This window comes from Cucurbita pepo, chromosome 3 (assembly GCF_057944985.1).
Source record: "Cucurbita pepo subsp. pepo isolate OVF chromosome 3, ASM5794498v1, whole genome shotgun sequence".
Classification (NCBI taxonomy): domain Eukaryota; kingdom Viridiplantae; phylum Streptophyta; class Magnoliopsida; order Cucurbitales; family Cucurbitaceae; genus Cucurbita; species Cucurbita pepo.
In genome coordinates, this window is record NC_141800.1 from 16,714,260 (window position 1) to 16,732,867 (window position 18,608).

Sequence of the window (18,608 nt, forward strand, 5' to 3'; positions counted from 1 at the left end):
TCCTGGAAATTAAATATGAATTAGATTTTGGTCAATTTTGAAGGTTTGGTAGTTAGGTTGGGCAGAGTTTCCTTCATCCATCCATCTATCACTTTCATATGCATTCAAATTTGTGTACCTACCACTACTACTACTACTACTCATCCTTTTTCATATCTCATATCTTACTTTAACATTACACCATTTGAGTTATATAATAATATCTCCCTCTTTCTCAATCTTCAAATCAAGTGCTACAAAGTTTAGTGCTTTACTCTTTCTAATACCCTAAAAGAAAACAAAGAGGTACAATGGAAGAACCCAACAAAAAGGGGAAGAACCCAACAAAAAGGGATCAGGGTTTGTAGTTTTAACACACAAAACACTCATGCAAACCATCACAAAGCATGTCTTCTTCCAATATACAATATAGCCAACAAGAACAACAAGAACGGTATCATTGGTTGGGATCTAACGTTCTCGCTGACACTTGTTCACTTTCTCAATCGAAGTGGGATCCCCCATCTGCCCTTTCGAGGTCCAGTGTCTTTACTGGTACACTGTCTTGTGTCCACGCTGGTTTTCACTGTCTTGTCTTCAAATTCCATCTCAGACTGCTACTCATCCTCATTGCAGGTGTTTGGCTCTTAAACATTTATAACAGCCCAAACTCATTATTTATAGATATTATCCTCTTTAAACTTTTCTTTTTGGGTTCCCTCTCTAACCATTGTGAGATCCCACATCGGGTGAGAAGGATAACAAAATATTCTTTATAAGGGCGTAGAAACCTTTCATTACCAAATGCATTTTAAAATCCTTAAAGAAAAGTGGGAAAGAGAAAATCCAAAGAAAACAATATCGACTAGCAGTGACTTGAGCGGTTATATCTATCATCCGTTCTAGGTGTGTATCTATGTCTTCTCTACCTAAATAAGCCTACCGCTGAAGATGTTGGGTGAGGTTGCATGATGTTGCATGTGTAGCGGTGTGAGATGGAACTTGAAGAACTTAAAAGCGGGTCCCACAGAGAATGACGAAGCCACACGGGATGTACGATGGGACCCCACCGCATGGTGTAACATCCCATTCATTAACTGGGACTTGCTTGGAACCCGCATGCCTACTCATTTCTACAAGACACGTAACCAAATCCAGTCCCTAATAATAATAATATTAATAATCAAATAACAATAATTGGTGTCTTTTTTTTTTTTTTTTTTCTTTTCTTTATATTATTATTTTTAAATTTCCAATAATCCATTTTTCATTGTTTTTTTTTATAGAAATGAAACTGCGAAGCGTTATATTCCTGCAACTCATTTATTTATTTCATAAAACAATTTATTATTTTAAAAACCTTTTTATACTTAATTTTACCAATTCAAATATTTGGGCCGGGCCTCAGCAAAATTGGGCTCAACCAACCCAAAAGCCCAAGCACGATGTCGGTTGGGGTTCTCTGAAAACAGATCTGCCAGTTGTCATTATGAAACAAGAATGAAAGAGCACAACTCATGTTTCCAATTATGTTAAAAAGATTCGATGAATTTGACGTTGCCGCCGCCATAAGGACCAATTCCATTTCGCCACCCTTACTCAATTTCCACATTCTTATATATATAATATAAGATTGAATGAGATCCAAACTATATATTAATTTTTTATACAGATATGAATATAACTATATATTATATCAGTTTGATTCGAATAATAAATAGTGGGAATGGGAGGGGTATAAAAGCAATTATAAGAAAATGGAGAGTTAGAGTATATTGACTATAGCACTGAAAGAAAGCAAAGGGTGTCCGAATCAGCCCCACCCACGGTACCATTGTCTCAACTTCTACCAACATTTGGAATATATTGTTATGGTGCCTCCAGATTCTTTCTTCTTAATTTTCCATCCCTACACAATTTTTCATTTATTATTTGCCCCCTCGTCATTCAATTAACCCCATAATACAATTTAATGTACCGTTGTTAATATGTTTTTTTAGACTGTGTATCTCTTAATTCTTCAAAAGACATACGTGTGAGTGTGGTTAGGAAGTCATTCATATCAGACTTATTAGAAAGAGAAATATGGTTAGTTATAAGCACATATACGACTTTGAGTTTAAATTTGAGAGAGCGACGTTGACATAGCAAGGCTACCTGCTAACTTTACAAATGTTTCATTTTCTCTCTCTTCTTAGATGTGACATGTCTCTAACTCACCACCATATTCTCTCGACCCCGTCTTTGATCCTTTATTTCTTGTAGTGATTCGAGACCCTGTTGAAAAAAACAAACGCGCTTTTGTCAAAAAGTACTGAAGCTATTGAGAGTTTTGGTGGAGTTGTGTGTAGGTGATTAATGGTTGACTAATTGAAGGGAGCAAAACCATGTTACTGGCTCCCTCAAAAACCAACCACAAGTTGCCCAAATAAGATCACATATGTAAGGGTCATACGATCAACATCTTGTGTTTGTCCACGTGGCGAAATCCCAGTAGTGAGGAGCTTGATAAGACATGCACATGCAGCCACACGCTACACAAACTTCCACGCACCTTAATATTATTGCATTGCCTATATTATTTCTCTCCTCTAACCTCGACCCAATTTGCAAGAGAGAGAGAGAGAGAAGGGAAACAAAAAAGCTTTCAAATTTTCCACGGAGGTTAGCCGGAAAGTCGTCAACATGCTGGAAACTGATCTCTGTCTCGGGCTACCCGGCGGCGGCGGTGGCGGCGGCGGAGGAGGAGGAGGAGAGCCTGAGACTCCTAAAGCTAATGGAAAAAGAGGGTTCTCTGAGACCGTTGATCTGAAACTCAATATCCAATCTGAGCCTCTTGCTACCGTCGATCTGACTCCACAGAATATGAAGAATAATAATAATACTTCAACTGATGAGAAGAGTCTTACCTCCAAAGATCCTGCTAAGCCACCTGCCAAGTATGTTTATAGGTTACGATCTTTTTTTTTTTTTTTTTTTTTTTTTTTAATTAACAAATTATTGATAGTGTACGGGTTAATATTTTAGGGCACAAGCTGTGGGATGGCCACCGGTGCGATCCTACCGAAAGAATGTCATGGCTCAAAAGAGCCCTGATGGTGGTTCGGCTATGTTTGTGAAAGTTTGTATGGATGGTGCACCATATCTGCGAAAGGTGGACTTAAAGATGTACAAAAGCTACCAAGAGCTCTCGAATGCGTTGGCCAAGATGTTCAGCTCCTTTACTATGGCAGGTTAGTAATTTACAACCCGTTGAGAATACGAATGAAAGGATTAGGTTAAATTTAGTGTATGGTTTAATAAATATTATAGGACATTTTTTTAGATAATTGTATAATGAATTAGGTTAGATCTGGGAACACAAGGATCTTTGATGCGAGAATATGTGGGATCATTTGGAATCATTAACAAAGGCATATTACAGCCTAGCTACTAGCTACCCTTTATTGTTTCTTATGATAATCATTGTATGTTTTGAATTAAATATTTTAATCACCAAAGTTTCAGCTTTTTTTTTTTTTCTTTTTGGTGTTAATGATAATGTTAATAAAAATAAAGGTGACTATGGGGCCCAAGGGATGATAGACTTCATCAACGAAAGTAAGTTGATGGATCTTCTAAACAGCTCTGAATATGTGCCGACCTATGAAGATAAGGATGGTGATTGGATGCTCGTGGGAGATGTTCCATGGGAGTAAGTTCTTATTTTAACCCAATCTTCAACACCCATTATTTTTCTAGATCCATCTGGTCGTCCTAATTATATTTTATTACTATAGGATGTTTGTTGATTCATGCAAGCGATTAAGGATAACGAAGGGGTCAGAAGCTATTGGGCTCGGTATGTATAGTTCGAAATTTGATTAATGTAAAAAGAATAATTGATTTGATGATGATGATGAATGGTTTATAAGTGTGATGGAAATGAATTTCAGCCCCAAGAGCGATGGAGAAGTGCAAAAGCAGAAGCTGAAGAGGTGGTGGGTGGCGGCATGATTTGGTCGATCCATGATGAAGCAACAAAGGAGGGGGCAACACAGATGGATGATATTTGATTGCAATATCTCTATTTTTTTTTTTTTTTAATTTAAATGTTATGGTTCGTATATAGATATTAAAAGAGATTTGGGACATTAATTAATTTGTAATAGCCAACAAGAAAAAGAAAAAATAAACTGTCTTAACCTGTCTGGCTGTTTGTTTGAATTGCTTTGTTTATCACAAAAAAACTTTGTTTTTATGCCTTTCTCTTGCTGTTATATATACATATATATATTAATTTTTGTGTTGTTTGTTTGTTAAAAATTATTATTATTATTATTTATTTAAATTTCTTTTGGGGAACATGAGCATGTGGATGCTTTTTGAAGATGTTTAATATATTATGAGTTTTATATAAGTTTAGTTGTTTTGACCTGCCCAAGACTAACCCAGCAGCTAGGGGTAAAAGGGTAAATTTTTAATTATCGATCCTTAATTAATATGATAATTCTTAGTTGTTTATACCTATTATTTTGGTGGAATTAAAAAATAGCAATAAATAGTTTGGTAGTATTTTCCAATATATAAATATGAAAATTAAATGGCTAAAGAATGAGTCCATTTCCTTCCATCTCTTTGATTTTTGGATCTAAATATGAGTATAAAATTATTTATTAGATGAAAAATAGTATTTTTAATTTAATTTAATTTACACAAGTGGAGGAAATATTGTAATAATTTGATCAATATTTTATGGCATGCTCACAAAGAAGGAAATGTACGCAACAAATATAAATGTGAGCTTATTGAATATATATCTCTATAAATATGATATGTAACGTTTTATATTGTAAAGATTAATAATTTATGTTATAATCGTTACCTAATTTTTTTATTCTCCTTTTGTATCTCTCCCTTGTCTTATGCCAAAGAATTCGAATCATGTCCTGCATCGATTCAATGTCTTTATTTATTTTTCTAAAAATAAATATTCCAACTTGGAATAGAAGTCATAAATGTCAAACCATTTTTAAATATTAATCAATCCTTTAGAAGGAAGTCTTCCGATCACTCATAATTACCAACAAAAAACAATATAAAAGGAAAAACAATAAAAGCTTACACGTGTTCTTGTTTCAGATGTGATAGTTTCATGATCAAGAGCCTTAAATTTCTTCCTTCTCTCTCAATAAAATTAGATAAAATAAAAAGAGTATTAATTATTGGGTATAAATAAATATATAAATTATTAAAATGCTTTGAGAAATAAGAATGGTGTAAATGGTGAAGAAGGAAATAGCGGCGAGAAATGATGAAAGGAGGAGGAGAGTGGGAGGCGGAGCGCACGTTACATACAACAACGTCGTCCAGAAAGAAAAACCAAAACAGACATTCCCTAAACAAAAGGCCAACTCGTTCGTTACCCACGAGAAAAACACTCCTAATCCTAATATTTCCCCTTTTTTTCTTATAACAATCACACAACAAAAGCCAACCAAAACGCTTGCGGTTAGAGATCATCGAGCACCGGCAAATGGCGACGGCGACGGTGAAAGTAGAGACTGAGAAGTTGATGGGTTGCTTGACATGCCCTCTTTGCAACAACTTGTTCACTGATGCTACCACCATATCTGAATGCCTGCACACATGTAATTACTCTACTTTTACTTTATGATTCCTATATTCTAATGTTGTGTATAATGTTGGGTTTCAGTTTGCAGGGATTGTATCTATGAGAAGATAACCGAGGAGGAGTTAGAGGGTTGTCCTGTGTGCAACACAAATCTAGGGGGTGTGCCTTTGGAGAAACTCAGGTACCGTGTGACCTAAAATACAATCATTGGAATGTGTTTTTCCAATCGGTAAAGATCCAATTTTTACACCTACTATGCAGGGCAGACCACACAATGGATGATCTGAGGGAAAAGACATTCCCTTGCCAACGAAGGAAGGAGAAGGCACCTGAAACAACACAATCTGCTGTTTCATTGCCTACCAAAAGAAAAGAGAGATCACTCTCTTCCTTAGACATCGACAACACAAATATGATTTCTCACTCTGCAGCGAAAATTCCGAAAGCTAAAGCACAAGAGAACCTCGTCGTGCAACAATGTCTTTCCAACATGATTCCCCAAAGAAAACTCATCTTTGTTCAAAATAAGCAGAACAATACCACCCAAGTAATGGAAAGGGAAACTGATGATTTTAATCGAAAAGAAGAAGCAACTGCAACAAGTTCAAATGATTGTAATATACAAGATACTGTTGTCAAGCCAGAGCCAATCCAGATTGATGATAATTATTGCAAGGTTCAAGAGCATAGTCACAAGCCAATAATGGAAAGAGTTGAAAGAGGACTATCTTTTGGAGCATCGGGTTCCATTGAACATGGAAACTTGCAGGATGTTTCATTGGAAAGAAGATTATCCAGCAGCACTGGATCCTATGATCAGACTGTAGGTGACATTGGTGTAGAGAAACGATGCAATACGTTCTCAAATCCAATATGGTTTGCGCTAGTTGCTTCTGATCACCAGTGAGATTAATAGCTTTAGAACAAGAAGAATAATAGTTCTGTTCATTTTTCTACTCCTGCAACTGACCAAACATTGATATGTACTTGTAAATGCCTTTACCAGGGAAGGAAATCAGCCTTTGCCTCAGATCTCCTCAAACTACTTGAGGGTCAGGTTAGTTCTATTTCCTACAGTAATAGAGCCAATTTGATAATAAGCAAAGCAATTGCCCCGCCCCCTTTCTGGCATATTTCTAGTAGATTAATAAGTTTATAGTTCGGTGTTCCTTTTGATCTTCAACACACAGCGATGGCTGTATACCCGTGTCATTTATCCAGAAATATCTTGCGAAGAAACTGGGACTTGCTAGTGAGATTGAGGTAACAACCTATCTTCTCCCTCTTAGTTATATTAGCCTTCCTTCTATTTGAAAGATCTAAAAAGATTCTACACGTATCACTTAATGATAAGAAAGCAGTGTAGGCATTCGTGTCAAAATGAACTGAACTCTATGCACGGTTCAAACATTCAAGAAGCAGAGTGAGTCTATATAACTGTCAAGTAACGACATTTCCTAAATATTTACAGGTGGAGATCTCATTTAAGGGCCATCCAGTGAGCTCCACATTGCATCTGCACGACCTCGTAGAACTGTGGCGACAGACAACCACAAAAATAGAACTAATACAGATATCTGTGGGCAGCTCAGCCAAGGATTTTGTGATGGTTCTATCTTATGGTCGAAAGAGTTGTCACTCTGGACAATTCCCAAATATTTGTGCTCACCTAGAGAATGATGTTCAACAAGAGATCAAATAGAGACATGTTTTATGCATAGTCTCATAAATTTCCCTCTTAAACTACAGGCCATAATTTAGAGGGTCAACTTCTTTCTTCTTCATTCAAATGAGACAACAAGGTCAACTAATCGAAACAGACTCGAACATACAATACGGGTAAAACTCACATTTGGGTCTCATGATATCCTTCCAACTCAATATTTCTTAAATGATAAGCATGCTCATTCATAGAAAAAGGAAACTAAGGGAAGAATTTCATGTGACCAAAGGCCAATCGAAGAGCAAGGATTTGTTGGCTCAACAATCCCATTCAGTAGCTAATTTAGCTTCTACAAATGCAGGGGGAATCATACAACAATGGTAACATCCCAAGCGACTAATTTCAATTCAATCACATAGCGTGTTAATTAAGAGCGTATTGAAGGCTCCATTAGATCAAACTCTCAACAAGACACTCCAACCAAGTAAAAAGAACAATAATGCGCAAGATTTTGAGCTTAATAAACATGAATACTTTTCTGCAATTCATTGAGTTTTGCAATGTACATTTAATCCAACAAGACCAGTATACAGACCAGCAAACTGTCAAACTTCTATATGTAAACCAATTGGGAAAAAAAGAAAGAAAACAGAACTTCAAATGGTTAAATAGTGAGACAAACCCACACATTCAATCAGAAGCCGCTATAATCACCTCTTGGACTATCCAACAGGGCATCCCCAAAAGGGTCCTGCAAATCTCCAACAATATCCGCCGTAGCCCTCAAACCCGCATGCAAGCAGACCACCACCGCCCCAATTGCAAGCGAAATCAGCACATTCACAAAAACGCCCACCAGCGCCAATCCAGTAGTCAATCCAAGAATGATGACCAAAACCAAATCGTCCAAGTCAAAACCAAAAACCCTAAGTGGGTCGTTGCGAGAGAAGTAAAGGAAGAACCAGGCAGCAAAGACGAGGAACAAGACAATCATTGAAAATGGATGGTAGATGAGGCCAAGTAAGACGAGGAGCAAGAGGAGAAGACAGTAATTGGAAAGGAAACGGGTCAAGTTCTGAGACATTCGAGTCGTAGCGTTGGAGAGGGAAGAAGGAAGGCTAAGAGCAGATGGGTCTAAGAATTCCCGCCATGGGTGGCGAGTGGCGATGACGGATCGACCAGCTTCCTTGAAAGTGACGGCGAATTCAGCGGCAGACATTGGCATAGAACCCTGGAAGCTTTTTGCCGGAGCTCCAATGAATGGTAATGAAGTCAAGAAAAAGAGAAACGCAAAGAAGCGGAAGATCCGGAGCTTAAATCTTTAGTCCCACGACTCCCGCCTTCTTCCCTTTGATTCTCGAATAAGAACAATATGAGGTTGAGCGAAAGCAATGGAAAAAATAGTGTCAAATTAAATTTTAAAAAAGAAGAAAAAATGTATAAAAGGGCAGTTGATGGGCAGTCTGGAAAAGGTTCAACAGCTCTAACCAATCTGTTTAACAATTTAATCTTAATATTTCTAATTTTGTATTCTTAAAAAAAGAAAAACTAATTAGGACATTCAGAAAAATAAAAGAAGATTTCTGTTGCTTTATTTGGATATTCCACAAGAATCTTGAATTATCATTGCCATGAAGAACAACAAACAGGAAGACAAAGAAAGAGGGGAAGAAATGAGCAAGGCGTGTAAGAATATATTACATTGCAACATTCCCAACTTTGTGGGTTTGTGTTCTAAATTTACAAGTCAAACTCGTCGGAGTCGGACGATGAAATGGGTCCAAGTGAGGTGTTACCTTCTAAGCTAGCAAGCATCACAAACTCCTTTTTGATGCATCCTCTTTTCTCTAACCATCTCACACCAAGCACACTGAACCGTACAACGACATCATTTCCAATCGTTGCAGATTGGGTGCTCGAGAAGACAGGATTTTCACCTCCAACATAATGGTAGGTTGGCATTTTACGAGCTGAAAGAAACACGTACTTGATCGGTCCACATTTTAAGAGTAATCCACGCCGAAATATGTGACGAACAACTCCATGCAAGATCTCTCCCTCCAAAGGCAAAAAGGTTCGGCAACTAAAGGTAATGGGGAATGAAACACATTGTGACTCAGACTCATTCTTGACCTCTCCCTTCCCTATGCTCTTCAAGCTAGTAACAGCAAGAAAATAGCCATGGTCTTTGCTGGCCTTCTCCTTCAAGAGGTTTTCTAATAGACATGTTATAATGTACCTCTGCAAGTTGACACCATCTCTCTTTTCCTTTTCCACCGTGACTTCCACATCTCTCACTAGTTCCACTTCACAAAACATTTCCCAGATCTGATAAAGTTCAAGAAAAACAACAGAGGTGTTTAGAGCATTTCCCAATCTACATCTTATAAGAGATTGGAAATTTGTTGGCATCGGGAAACTAATCAGAAAAATCTTAAGAACACTTGAGCCTCCAAAATTGCTTTCTTAGACTATCTGATAAATACGCAACCATTAAACCGTGTAAACCCATCCACTTGGACAAAGTGTTTCAGACTGAGATTTTTGAGTCATACCTCCAACCATAACTTGGAGGATAAAGATGAAATAAATCAAAGAAGGAAACATTTGCTTCACATTGGCCTCTAACATTAGTGCTACGAAAAGAACATAAAATAAAAGGTCAACAATGTCCTTGAACTGGAAAATAAAAGAATTCCCAAATTCTTTGAGAACCCCCTTCAGATGAGTCGTTAATAGTAAACATTAAATCTAGTTGCAAAACTGGTGGAGTATTTTAGGAGCACCTAGAAGGATTCCAAACCGATATTAGGAACTTGAGCTTCCATTAAGTACTAACAACTTTTAAGAAAATGAAAATTCTAACAAAGATAGCAGAGTGGTTGGTCATTCTGTAAATTCCCGAAGGAAGAGTGACAAATGATCAAAGGATCCACCCGATTATGCTTGGCGATTTACGCATTTCAAGATTAAACCAATCCAGTGAAAACATTTCATGGCAACTAACCTAAATCCGACTCTCTGCTCACGAACTGACCACAAAAAGAGTTTAATGCGTCCGAGCAGCACAAATAGGAAGTATCAACAATCGCCACTCGATCACAATCCCCAACTAATTCCGGTGGTCTCAACATCCAAACAGAGGATCGAATCAAGAATCAAACAACATAGAAAAAAACACAGGGACTACCTCAAACGCCAGATAAACAAAACGCCTAGAAATTCAATAATCCTACAATTACGGGAGACCAGAACCGAGTACAGATCCCGAATACAAATTTCAGACACTCTTGAAAATCAAAATATGATGCGAACTACCTAGTGCAGCACCTATAAGAGAAGGGCGGAGGTAAGGAGGAATTAGTTACCTGTTACGAAAAATCAAGAGCAGCGGAGGCGGAGAAGGAGGAGGAGGGGCGGCGGCAAGAATTAGGAAGAAATTGGGCGCGCATTACGAACTGTGGCCATGTTGTGATTGGTGAAAAGCATTGCAGTGGATAAGTGAGGGCTGATGGTTTTGCCATATTTTATAGAAACAAAAATATGGATCTTGGAAATGGAAGCTGCTCCGTTACTTACTTTTCGTCCCTTCTCCGATATGATCAATGACGTGTACTATAAAATATAAATCCTACTACTTTTTTTCTTTTTAATTAGATTACTTTATTTTATTAGTTCTTTTTAAGATAGTTAAAGAAATTTTAAAATATAAATTTAAGGCATATTATTAACGATTAAAAACTTGAAAATTATTTAATACAAGTATTAAGGAATGAAAATTAAATAAAAGATAGTTTATATAATTTTATAATATATTAATCTCATTTAATATAGTTTTCTTTTCTATTAAATATTTATAAATTAAAATTTATATAATTTTATTAAATTCATTTATTTGAGAGTAGTTAAAAATTAATTATCAAGTATCATAAATAAAACTTTAAATTAAACTCTAAATAAATAAAAAGCATGAATCCTTTAGATGATATTAGCGAATTATTTCTTTATAATAAGTGAATATGTTCTATCTATTTATTAAATAAAATAAAAAAAACTGTGTGAATTAAAAGTGACTTTGACTCAAAAAAAATTAAAAATTATTGCAGAAAAAGTAAGGAGAAAACTTAATTGTACCTTAACTCGTGGTATATCATCCCTTGTGTCAATTCAAACTAAAAAAGAACTTCAACGGTTAAAAATGTTTTGAAGTTAATAGCTTAATCGTGTACTAAGATGATAGATTACGATTGTTTGTATGATTTTTCATGTTCTTTACGATCTATTTATAAATTGAGAAATTTTTGTTACACAAAATTTGACAATCAATTTAGAGTACACATATTTGATGTTCTTTACCCTATTTTGGCCCTGAATTTAGATTACACTTTCGACGGCGGCGGCGAACCGGAAGGTGTCTTGGGCTTTTGCGAGAAAGAAAAAAAACGTCATCGCCATGGGTAATTTTGGACACACAGTTGGTTTTCGACCCAAAATCCCATTGAACCACAGCAAGTTCGCAGCTTCCATTATCTGATTTTACATTTCTCTCTGCTTGGTTCGTGGTCTGGCAAGCAATTATGCTTCTGTAATCCGCGATGGCTCTAATACACAGTCGTTTATGCCAAGCCACGAATTTCTTCGATACATTTCAAACTTCCTTCCCTGAATTCCATGGCTCTCGCGTTTTCCTCAAGTACGGTTCGTCGATTGTCTTCACAAAGCGCTCTTTCTGCTCTCCGTTTTATGCTTTTTCGACCGATACATGTACGAATCGAATTCTATATGGGAGTTTAAGCACGCGAACACCCATTTCCAGATATGATTTGAGGAGGAATTTCTGTCGTGCTAATTGGATAGATAGGTGGAACGACACCGCGAAACAAAATCGTCCAAAACCACCTCGCGCCGTGTTGGACTATCCCAGTAGCGATGACAATGAAGTTTCGATTTCACGTTCAGATTTTTCGAAGAGTTATAGAGGTGGTAGTAGTAGGATTGATGATGATGGAAGAGGGGGAAGTACAATGGAGAAGATTGTGAGAAAATTGAAGAAATTTGGGTACATGGACGATGAGAATAAAGAGAAGGGGCAAGAGAGAGCCGCCATTGAAAAGGGGTCCGTGGAGGACATATTCTATGTTGAGGAAGGAATGTTGCCTAATACTCGAGGTGGGTTTTCTAAGGAGTCTCCATTGGGAGTTGAGGGCATGTTTGGAAGTAATGGAGAGGTTAGATTTCCATGGGAGAAGCCAAAAGAAAGGGAATATGCAGATGGGGTTTCAACAAGGAGAAGGAGCATGGCATCTTTGGCAGAATTGACTCTTCCTGAGTCAGAATTGAGAAGGCTGAGGAACTTGACATTCATGAAAAAGCACAAGATGAAGATAGGCGGTGGAGGAGTGACTCAGGCTGTTGTGGATATCATTCATGAAAAATGGAAATCTTCTGAGATTGTGAGGCTTAAAATTGAAGGTCCTCCTGCGCTTAACATGAAAAGGATGCACGAGATATTGGAGGTATGCTTTCTATGCAGTTCCTTTAGTTGTTTGTTCATGAAATTCCTGGCATTTGTAAAATACTTGCTATTTGATTTCCAAACTCATAATATTATCTTAGTGAATGAAGTAGTTATATAAGATATTGATGTATAAACCAGGGGGAAACTAGCATGGCACCATAAGGAAGGGCCGCCTTGCTTCCAAAGTTCCCTTCCTAGTATAGCCTGGATATGAGCTTATTAATCCAATCTGTGTGTTTTTATTATGCTTTCTGTGCAATTGTTGTTGCTGAAACAACTGTTTGAGAGCCATGTCTTTGTGAGGCACAGCCAACAAAGAAAATATGAAACTATATATGATTTTCCTTTTCTGACATGCTTCCATCTGCTCTGGATAAACAGACCAAACAGGCCTATTTTGAACGTTATGTTCATGATTGGATGTTCGGATAAGTTTTTGGAACGTTTTGGCGCAAGCTTGATCTAAGCTCATTCGGAACGATCTAAAATTACCTGCTAGCTTATTTGTGTGCACATTTTCATTGATTATGTTCACAAACTTCTTATTAGATATTATTGTTTGGTTGCTAAAGATGTGATCATTTATCTTGTCCTATTTGTTCTTTTAACAGAGAAAAACTGGTGGACTGGTTATTTGGAGGTCAGGAACTTCATTGTCTCTATATAGAGGTGTAAGCTATGAGCTTCCTGAAGCACCACAATTTAACAAATGGATTTACAAGAGAAATGAGATCACTCCTTTTCCTGAAACGGATGTCAGTACAATAGTTCCTTCCGAATCTTCTTCTCACAGTAATGTACACGAGCCACGACAAAAAGGAGCAGAAACTTTGACAGAGGGTGAACAGGGCAGCGAACAATTGACAGAAGTACAAGTGAATTATGAGGATGAAGTAGACAAACTACTGGATGGTTTGGGTCCAAGATACACAGACTGGCCAGGATTGGATCCTTTACCGGTCGATGCAGATATGCTCCCGGGAGTAGTTCCTGATTACAAACCTCCATTTAGAATTCTTCCCTATGGAGTGAGATCTTCTCTTGGAGTGAAGGAGGCTACAGCCTTGAGAAGACTTGCCAGAAGACTTCCTCCTCATTTTGCACTAGGTATGTTTTTTATTGTTTATGCTACTTGGCAACATCTGCTGCGGGTGATGATGTTTTTCGTGTATACAGGCCGAAACAGGCAGCTTCAAGGTTTGGCCATCGCAATGGCTAAATTGTGGGAACGAAGTTCAATTGCGAAAATTGCACTGAAACGAGGTGTGCAGCTAACTACTAGTGAGAGAATGGCTGAAGAGATCAAGGTAACGTTTATTTTTATTGATGAACCACATTACATTAAATTGAGCAGATAAATTGAGTGTTTAAGTGGTTGATGTAGAAATTGACAGGAGGCATGCTTCTGTCAAGAAACAAAGACTTTCTGGTATTCTATAGGGGAAAGAATTTCTTGTCACCTGAGGTCACTGAAGCTTTGTTAGAAAGGGAGAGGTTGGCAAAGTCTCTACAAGATGAAGAAGAACAGGCAAGGTTGAAAGCATCAGCCCTGGTGGTTCCTGGCATTGAGAAAACAGAGCAATCTGGCACTGCTGGTTCTCTAGAGGAAACACTAGATGCTGATGCTAAATGGGGAAAGCAGCTGGACGACCAGCACAAGGAAAAAGTAATGCGGGACGCCGAACGATTGAGACACGCCGACCTTGTTAGGAAGCTGGAACGGAAGCTTGCTATTGTGAGTTTCTTAAAATTTGGGTTAATTGCTTTTACTTCATCTAGAATTCTTCTCTTGATATATGAACATACCTGTTTCTCTAGGCTGAAAGAAAGTTGGTGAAAGCTGAACGAGCGTTATCTAAGGTAGAAGCGTTTATGACACCAGCTCAGCGGCAGGCAGAACCTGATAGCATAACTGAGGAGGAAAGGTTTATGTTTCGTAAGCTTGGTCTACGAATGAAAGCTTTCTTGCTTCTAGGTAAAACAACTCCCTCAACCACATTCAATTTATTCAGAATCTGCGATCACTCACTCGAATGGTGTTATTTCAGGTCGTCGTGAAGTTTTCGATGGTACGGTGGAGAACATGCACTTGCATTGGAAGTATCGTGAATTGGTGAAGATCATGATAAAAGCTAATTCCTTTGACCATGTCAAAAAGATAGCTTTGCAACTGGAAGCTGAGAGTGGGGGTGTCCTAGTTTCTATTGACAAAGTCTCCAAATCGTATGCAATAATCGTTTATCGAGGGAAGGATTATCAACGACCTTCTTTGCTGAGACCCAAGAATCTTTTGACAAAGAGGAAGGCTCTAGCACGGTCGATCGAGCTTCAAAGGCACAAGGTGCAACATTTAAATCCCCTCGTGCATATGAACCTGTCGATAAAGGCCGAAGTAAACATTTACTAAATTTTGGTTTTCTTATTGCGCTTGTGAAACAGGCTTTGCTGAGACATATATCAGCAGTGCAGAGTAGCGTGGACAAACTAAGATCTGAAATCGTAAGTCTCTTGCAGGTGCAGGAAGGAATTATTTGAACTCTCTGATTGTTTGAGTGATACCTAATATGATATGTTCTTATGTGAAAAGGAACAAATGGAGACGGTGAAAGACAGAGGGGATGAAGTATTATACAATACACTGGATTCTGCTTATCCTACTGACAATGATACGGAGGTCTTTAACTTCACAGGCTACGTTTCTGTTATTGTAGTCTGTCTAATCTGTTCAGGTCTAAGCTCATGTTTGTTTCCTTTGTTGTAGGAAGAAGACTTCGATACATATATGGAGGCATATGGCTCGGATAGTGATGCTGAAGATCAAGAGAATATCATGGCTGCCCACGATTACTTGGAAGGGGATTTTCCACATGGAATCCAGGTACAAGAATCTGAGGTTGAATCGGAGTGAGGTGGCTGAATCACGCGCATAAACATATTGAACGATCCATGATTGACCAAATATGAATGAAAAAGATTTTAGTTGATAAATCATGCTATGGATCGAGCTAGTTGATTCGAGTAGGTGTAAGCGTAAATCGAACTAAATTTTGGTTAAAATATTATATAATCCTTGTGTAGTTAACCTTGATCATATTTAAGCCAAACTAATTTGATAATCACTCTATGGGTCAAATATCAATCTCATATGATTAATCCTCCGAATAAATAACAAAATTAAATTATGATAGTGCTAAGAAAAATAAACCTACACAAGTAAAATTATTTTTAAGGTCCGATAGATTCAAATCTTTCAAATCTGTGTCTACTCTGCCACATTAGTCAACGTGAATATAATCCAATAGATAAAAGAATCAACTTATGAGTCAAACTCAAATCTCTACCTCAAAATGGTATTTTAACAAGAACATGATGGTTTAAATTAATACAAATTTCTCCTAAAACTTAGTACATCATTAAAATAGTATTTCTTCAACAGTGGGTGAATTTTCAGGAACTTGAGCTGGAAGCATTTGAATGTTTTAAGTTGAACCAAACAATTTAGATACCTAACACAGTTCAAATTAATAAATAGATGATTGGCTCCTTATTTTCGAGTTCAAGCCTAATATAAAAATCTACTAATGACTAATATGTACCTATCAACAGAAGTGAACATATAGGAACAGCATCCTCTGACAACGCCGCTCGGAACAATCGAAAACAAAGAACCTTAAAGAACATACCCAGAGGCATCCCACGATGAGCTTAAGCATTCTTATTAAAAACAACTAGAAGCCTTTGAACCAAGAACCTACGTCTGAACCATCAAAATTATCTCATTGTTCATGAAAATTAAATTCCAGTCAAAAAGTAGCTAAAATGAAATAATGTAGAAAAAAAATAAGTATCCATAAAACTTGAAGAGAAGCAGAGTACACTTCAAGACTGAAATGGTATACTCTTTTCACTTCAGAGGAATGAACCTCGACGAGTGAGTAGCACCAATACCAGGTCGACCATGCTTAACAGGCTTGTATGATATAGAAAACTCAGCTAGGTAATGGCCAATCATCTCTGGTTTGATTTCAACCTGATTGAAGGTCTTCCCATTGTAAACTCCAATGATACTTCCAATCATTTCAGGAACTATAATCATGTTACGAAGGTGAGTTCTAACAGGTTCTGGCTTCTCACCCGGTGGTGCCTCACGTTTCTGTAGACAGGGCAAAAAACATGTGAGGTTGATATCACATTGTTCAAGCCATTGGCCCATGAAGCATAACCAGTAAGCAGTAACATTGTAGAAGACAAGAGAAATTCACCAGCAGGCAGAAGACAATGGGGAAGAATCAAATTAGTCATAATTATCTTAAACTGGGATTCTTGAATTATAAGAATCATGTAGGAGATTTTCATTCAATATCACCACTGATTCAAAATTGAATTACTGAAAAAGAAGAGAATTGCTCAAATAATGGGAATTCCATGCGAACCTTGCGCTTGAACAATATCTGAGTTGGCAACCATCCATATTAAACACCAAATTTTCACAAGGCCGATGCGCTAGGGATATTATATGCGTTTACCATCTAAAAATGTCCTGTATTATGGGGACACTCGACTCAAGTTTAGTAGTTAAAGGAAAAACACCAAATTTCTTTCCAAAACCACTCGACCAATATCAACCAACAAAAATATTCAACCCACTGAATGGATAATATGAACTATGTTAATGTGGAGCTCTAATCTTCTATCTAGTATACTCATATCCAACTAGACACGCACGCAACAAAATTGGCGAAAGTAATCACGTAAATCAGAATTATATTTTCAAAAAAAGAAAGGTTGAAATTTACTTTTCCAGTTAAAAAATGGATCAGATTCGAAAAGAAACAAGAAGTGTAGCAATTACCGCTTTACGGAGCTTCTTGATCAGAGCCATTGGCTTCCTTGTCAGACCCCTCCGGAACCTGAAACAGAAGATTCAGGAAAAGAGTCAAAACCAGCAAATAAATCGTTCCAAAAGATAACCACATATCATTCGAACTACCTTCTGCGAGCCCTGGCAGTGAAGAGCTTGACGAGCTCGTCGGTGGACATGTCGAGGAGAGCATCCAAGTCGACTCCACGGAAACTGAACTTCTTGAACGTCCTCTTCTTCGGCACTGCTCCTGCCGCCGTCACATCGGGATTATCGTCCGCCTACGAACACGAAATTCAGGTCAGATGTCGTACACACAAACTACATAACAGGATACAGGGAATTCTTCGAGCCTTACCATGGTTGGAGTTCAGAAATCAGAAGAAGCCCGAGGCCGAGTGCAAATGGCGATTCTGGCCGCTAGGGTTTTGAGTAGACTGCAAATGGCGATTGAGATGATATATGAACTCTGAAGCCGTGAATTGCAATTATATTTGCACAAAAGGACCAACTTTCGCCCCAAATCTGGTACATTGGGCTCGTAAATAGTCTCCCATCAAAGAAAATGGGCCGAGTTGATTGAAACAACTGAAGCCCAGAAAACAAAATCACTTTTTTTTTTTTTTTTTAATAGGAGGATTTTGTAGAAGCCAATATCAAAGTTATGCTTGACTAATTTATGAATGATCGTACCTTTATAATCGAGTAATCTTATCTAAATACTATCTTCGTTGGAACGAGGACTTTTGTAGAAGCCAACAGCAAAAGTTATGCTTGACTAATTTAGGAATGATCGTACGTTTATAATCGAGGAATACTATCTCCGTTGGAACGAGAACTTTTATAGAAGCCAACAGCAAAATTATGCTTAACACTCAAAGTTGACAATATTATATCATCAGGAGAGGAGATTCTGATATTAGAGCACTTTTGAGCTATGAAATCATGTCACACTATCAAATCGAAGTCAATT

The 18,608-nt window shown here is 37.5% G+C and overlaps 5 protein-coding genes and 1 pseudogene across 9 annotated transcripts; 3 read left to right on the forward strand and 3 right to left on the reverse strand.

Moving 5' to 3' along the window:
• Window positions 1-2,581: 2,581 nt before the first annotated feature.
• On the forward strand, window positions 2,582-4,223 carry LOC111790296 (auxin-responsive protein IAA14). Its single transcript, XM_023671157.2, has 5 exons — window positions 2,582-2,918; window positions 3,007-3,212; window positions 3,538-3,673; window positions 3,759-3,820; window positions 3,915-4,223. The coding sequence occupies exons 1-5, from the start codon at window positions 2,665-2,667 to the stop codon at window positions 3,950-3,952; spliced, it is 696 nt and encodes a 231-aa protein (XP_023526925.2). The 5' UTR covers window positions 2,582-2,664; the 3' UTR covers window positions 3,953-4,223.
• A 939-nt stretch (window positions 4,224-5,162) lies between these two features.
• On the forward strand, window positions 5,163-7,905 carry LOC111791506 (E3 ubiquitin protein ligase DRIP2). 3 transcript variants are annotated; one of them, XM_023672882.2, is made up of 6 exons: window positions 5,163-5,609; window positions 5,675-5,774; window positions 5,855-6,496; window positions 6,600-6,650; window positions 6,784-6,856; window positions 7,065-7,905. In XM_023672882.2, the coding sequence occupies exons 1-6, from the start codon at window positions 5,495-5,497 to the stop codon at window positions 7,293-7,295; spliced, it is 1,212 nt and encodes a 403-aa protein (XP_023528650.2). In that variant the 5' UTR covers window positions 5,163-5,494; the 3' UTR covers window positions 7,296-7,905. The 3 variants fall into 3 exon arrangements, with proteins under 3 accessions (XP_023528650.2, XP_086978855.1, XP_086978856.1); XM_087122729.1 differs by having other exon boundaries at window positions 5,474-5,609; window positions 5,682-5,774; XM_087122730.1 differs by lacking the exon at window positions 5,163-5,609 and having other exon boundaries at window positions 5,860-6,496.
• LOC111791507 (PRA1 family protein D) lies at window positions 7,766-10,760 on the reverse strand. The gene is made up of 2 exons (XM_023672884.2): window positions 10,625-10,760; window positions 7,766-8,604 (listed from the first exon to the last, which is right to left on the reverse strand). The coding sequence occupies exon 2, from the start codon at window positions 8,479-8,481 to the stop codon at window positions 7,951-7,953; it is 531 nt and encodes a 176-aa protein (XP_023528652.2). The 5' UTR covers window positions 8,482-8,604; window positions 10,625-10,760; the 3' UTR covers window positions 7,766-7,950.
• LOC147793306 (DNA-directed RNA polymerase V subunit 7 pseudogene) lies at window positions 8,827-10,765 on the reverse strand (annotated as a pseudogene). Of its 2 annotated transcripts, none has more exons than XR_015420458.1 (2): window positions 10,625-10,765; window positions 8,827-9,584 (listed from the first exon to the last, which is right to left on the reverse strand). The product of XR_015420458.1 is annotated as a DNA-directed RNA polymerase V subunit 7 pseudogene, transcript variant X1 (transcript). The 2 variants fall into 2 exon arrangements; XR_015420459.1 differs by lacking the exon at window positions 10,625-10,765 and adding an exon at window positions 10,264-10,613.
• An 823-nt stretch (window positions 10,766-11,588) lies between these two features.
• On the forward strand, window positions 11,589-15,862 carry LOC111791111 (CRM-domain containing factor CFM3A, chloroplastic/mitochondrial). The gene is made up of 9 exons (XM_023672324.2): window positions 11,589-12,772; window positions 13,386-13,881; window positions 13,951-14,081; window positions 14,159-14,509; window positions 14,593-14,749; window positions 14,823-15,115; window positions 15,214-15,273; window positions 15,362-15,448; window positions 15,536-15,862. The coding sequence occupies exons 1-9, from the start codon at window positions 11,852-11,854 to the stop codon at window positions 15,680-15,682; spliced, it is 2,643 nt and encodes an 880-aa protein (XP_023528092.2). The 5' UTR covers window positions 11,589-11,851; the 3' UTR covers window positions 15,683-15,862.
• Window positions 15,863-16,474: 612 nt separating this feature from the next.
• Window positions 16,475-18,153, reverse strand: LOC111789702 (small ribosomal subunit protein uS19x). Its single transcript, XM_023670362.2, has 4 exons — window positions 17,994-18,153; window positions 17,765-17,916; window positions 17,627-17,684; window positions 16,475-16,927 (listed from the first exon to the last, which is right to left on the reverse strand). Exons 1-4 carry the CDS (start codon window positions 17,994-17,996, stop codon window positions 16,679-16,681), a joined length of 462 nt encoding a protein of 153 aa, XP_023526130.1. The 5' UTR covers window positions 17,997-18,153; the 3' UTR covers window positions 16,475-16,678.
• Window positions 18,154-18,608: the final 455 nt, after the last annotated feature.

Bases quoted from the DNA above. Each gene is read 5' to 3' on its own strand.
- LOC111790296 (XM_023671157.2), top strand. From the start codon at position 2,665: ATGCTGGAAACTGATCTCTGTCTCGGGCTACCCGGCGGCGGCGGTGGC. The intron at 2,919-3,006 runs GTATGTTTATAG...TTAATATTTTAG, and splicing joins CCTGCTAAGCCACCTGCCAA to GGCACAAGCTGTGGGATGGC. The intron at 3,821-3,914 runs GTATGTATAGTT...AATGAATTTCAG, and splicing joins GTCAGAAGCTATTGGGCTCG to CCCCAAGAGCGATGGAGAAG.
- LOC111791506 (XM_023672882.2), top strand. From the start codon at position 5,495: ATGGCGACGGCGACGGTGAAAGTAGAGACTGAGAAGTTGATGGGTTGC. The intron at 5,775-5,854 runs GTACCGTGTGAC...CCTACTATGCAG, and splicing joins GTGCCTTTGGAGAAACTCAG to GGCAGACCACACAATGGATG. The intron at 6,857-7,064 runs GTAACAACCTAT...AAATATTTACAG, and splicing joins GACTTGCTAGTGAGATTGAG to GTGGAGATCTCATTTAAGGG.
- LOC111791507 (XM_023672884.2), bottom strand. From the start codon at position 8,481: ATGCCAATGTCTGCCGCTGAATTCGCCGTCACTTTCAAGGAAGCTGGT.
- LOC111791111 (XM_023672324.2), top strand. From the start codon at position 11,852: ATGGCTCTAATACACAGTCGTTTATGCCAAGCCACGAATTTCTTCGAT. The intron at 13,882-13,950 runs GTATGTTTTTTA...TCGTGTATACAG, and splicing joins TCCTCCTCATTTTGCACTAG to GCCGAAACAGGCAGCTTCAA. The intron at 15,274-15,361 runs GTAAGTCTCTTG...TTATGTGAAAAG, and splicing joins ACAAACTAAGATCTGAAATC to GAACAAATGGAGACGGTGAA.
- LOC111789702 (XM_023670362.2), bottom strand. The intron at 17,685-17,764 runs GTAGTTCGAATG...CTTCTGTTTCAG, and splicing joins ACTGCCAGGGCTCGCAGAAG to GTTCCGGAGGGGTCTGACAA. The intron at 16,928-17,626 runs GTAATTGCTACA...CCCTGTCTACAG, and splicing joins TCAAGAAGCTCCGTAAAGCG to AAACGTGAGGCACCACCGGG.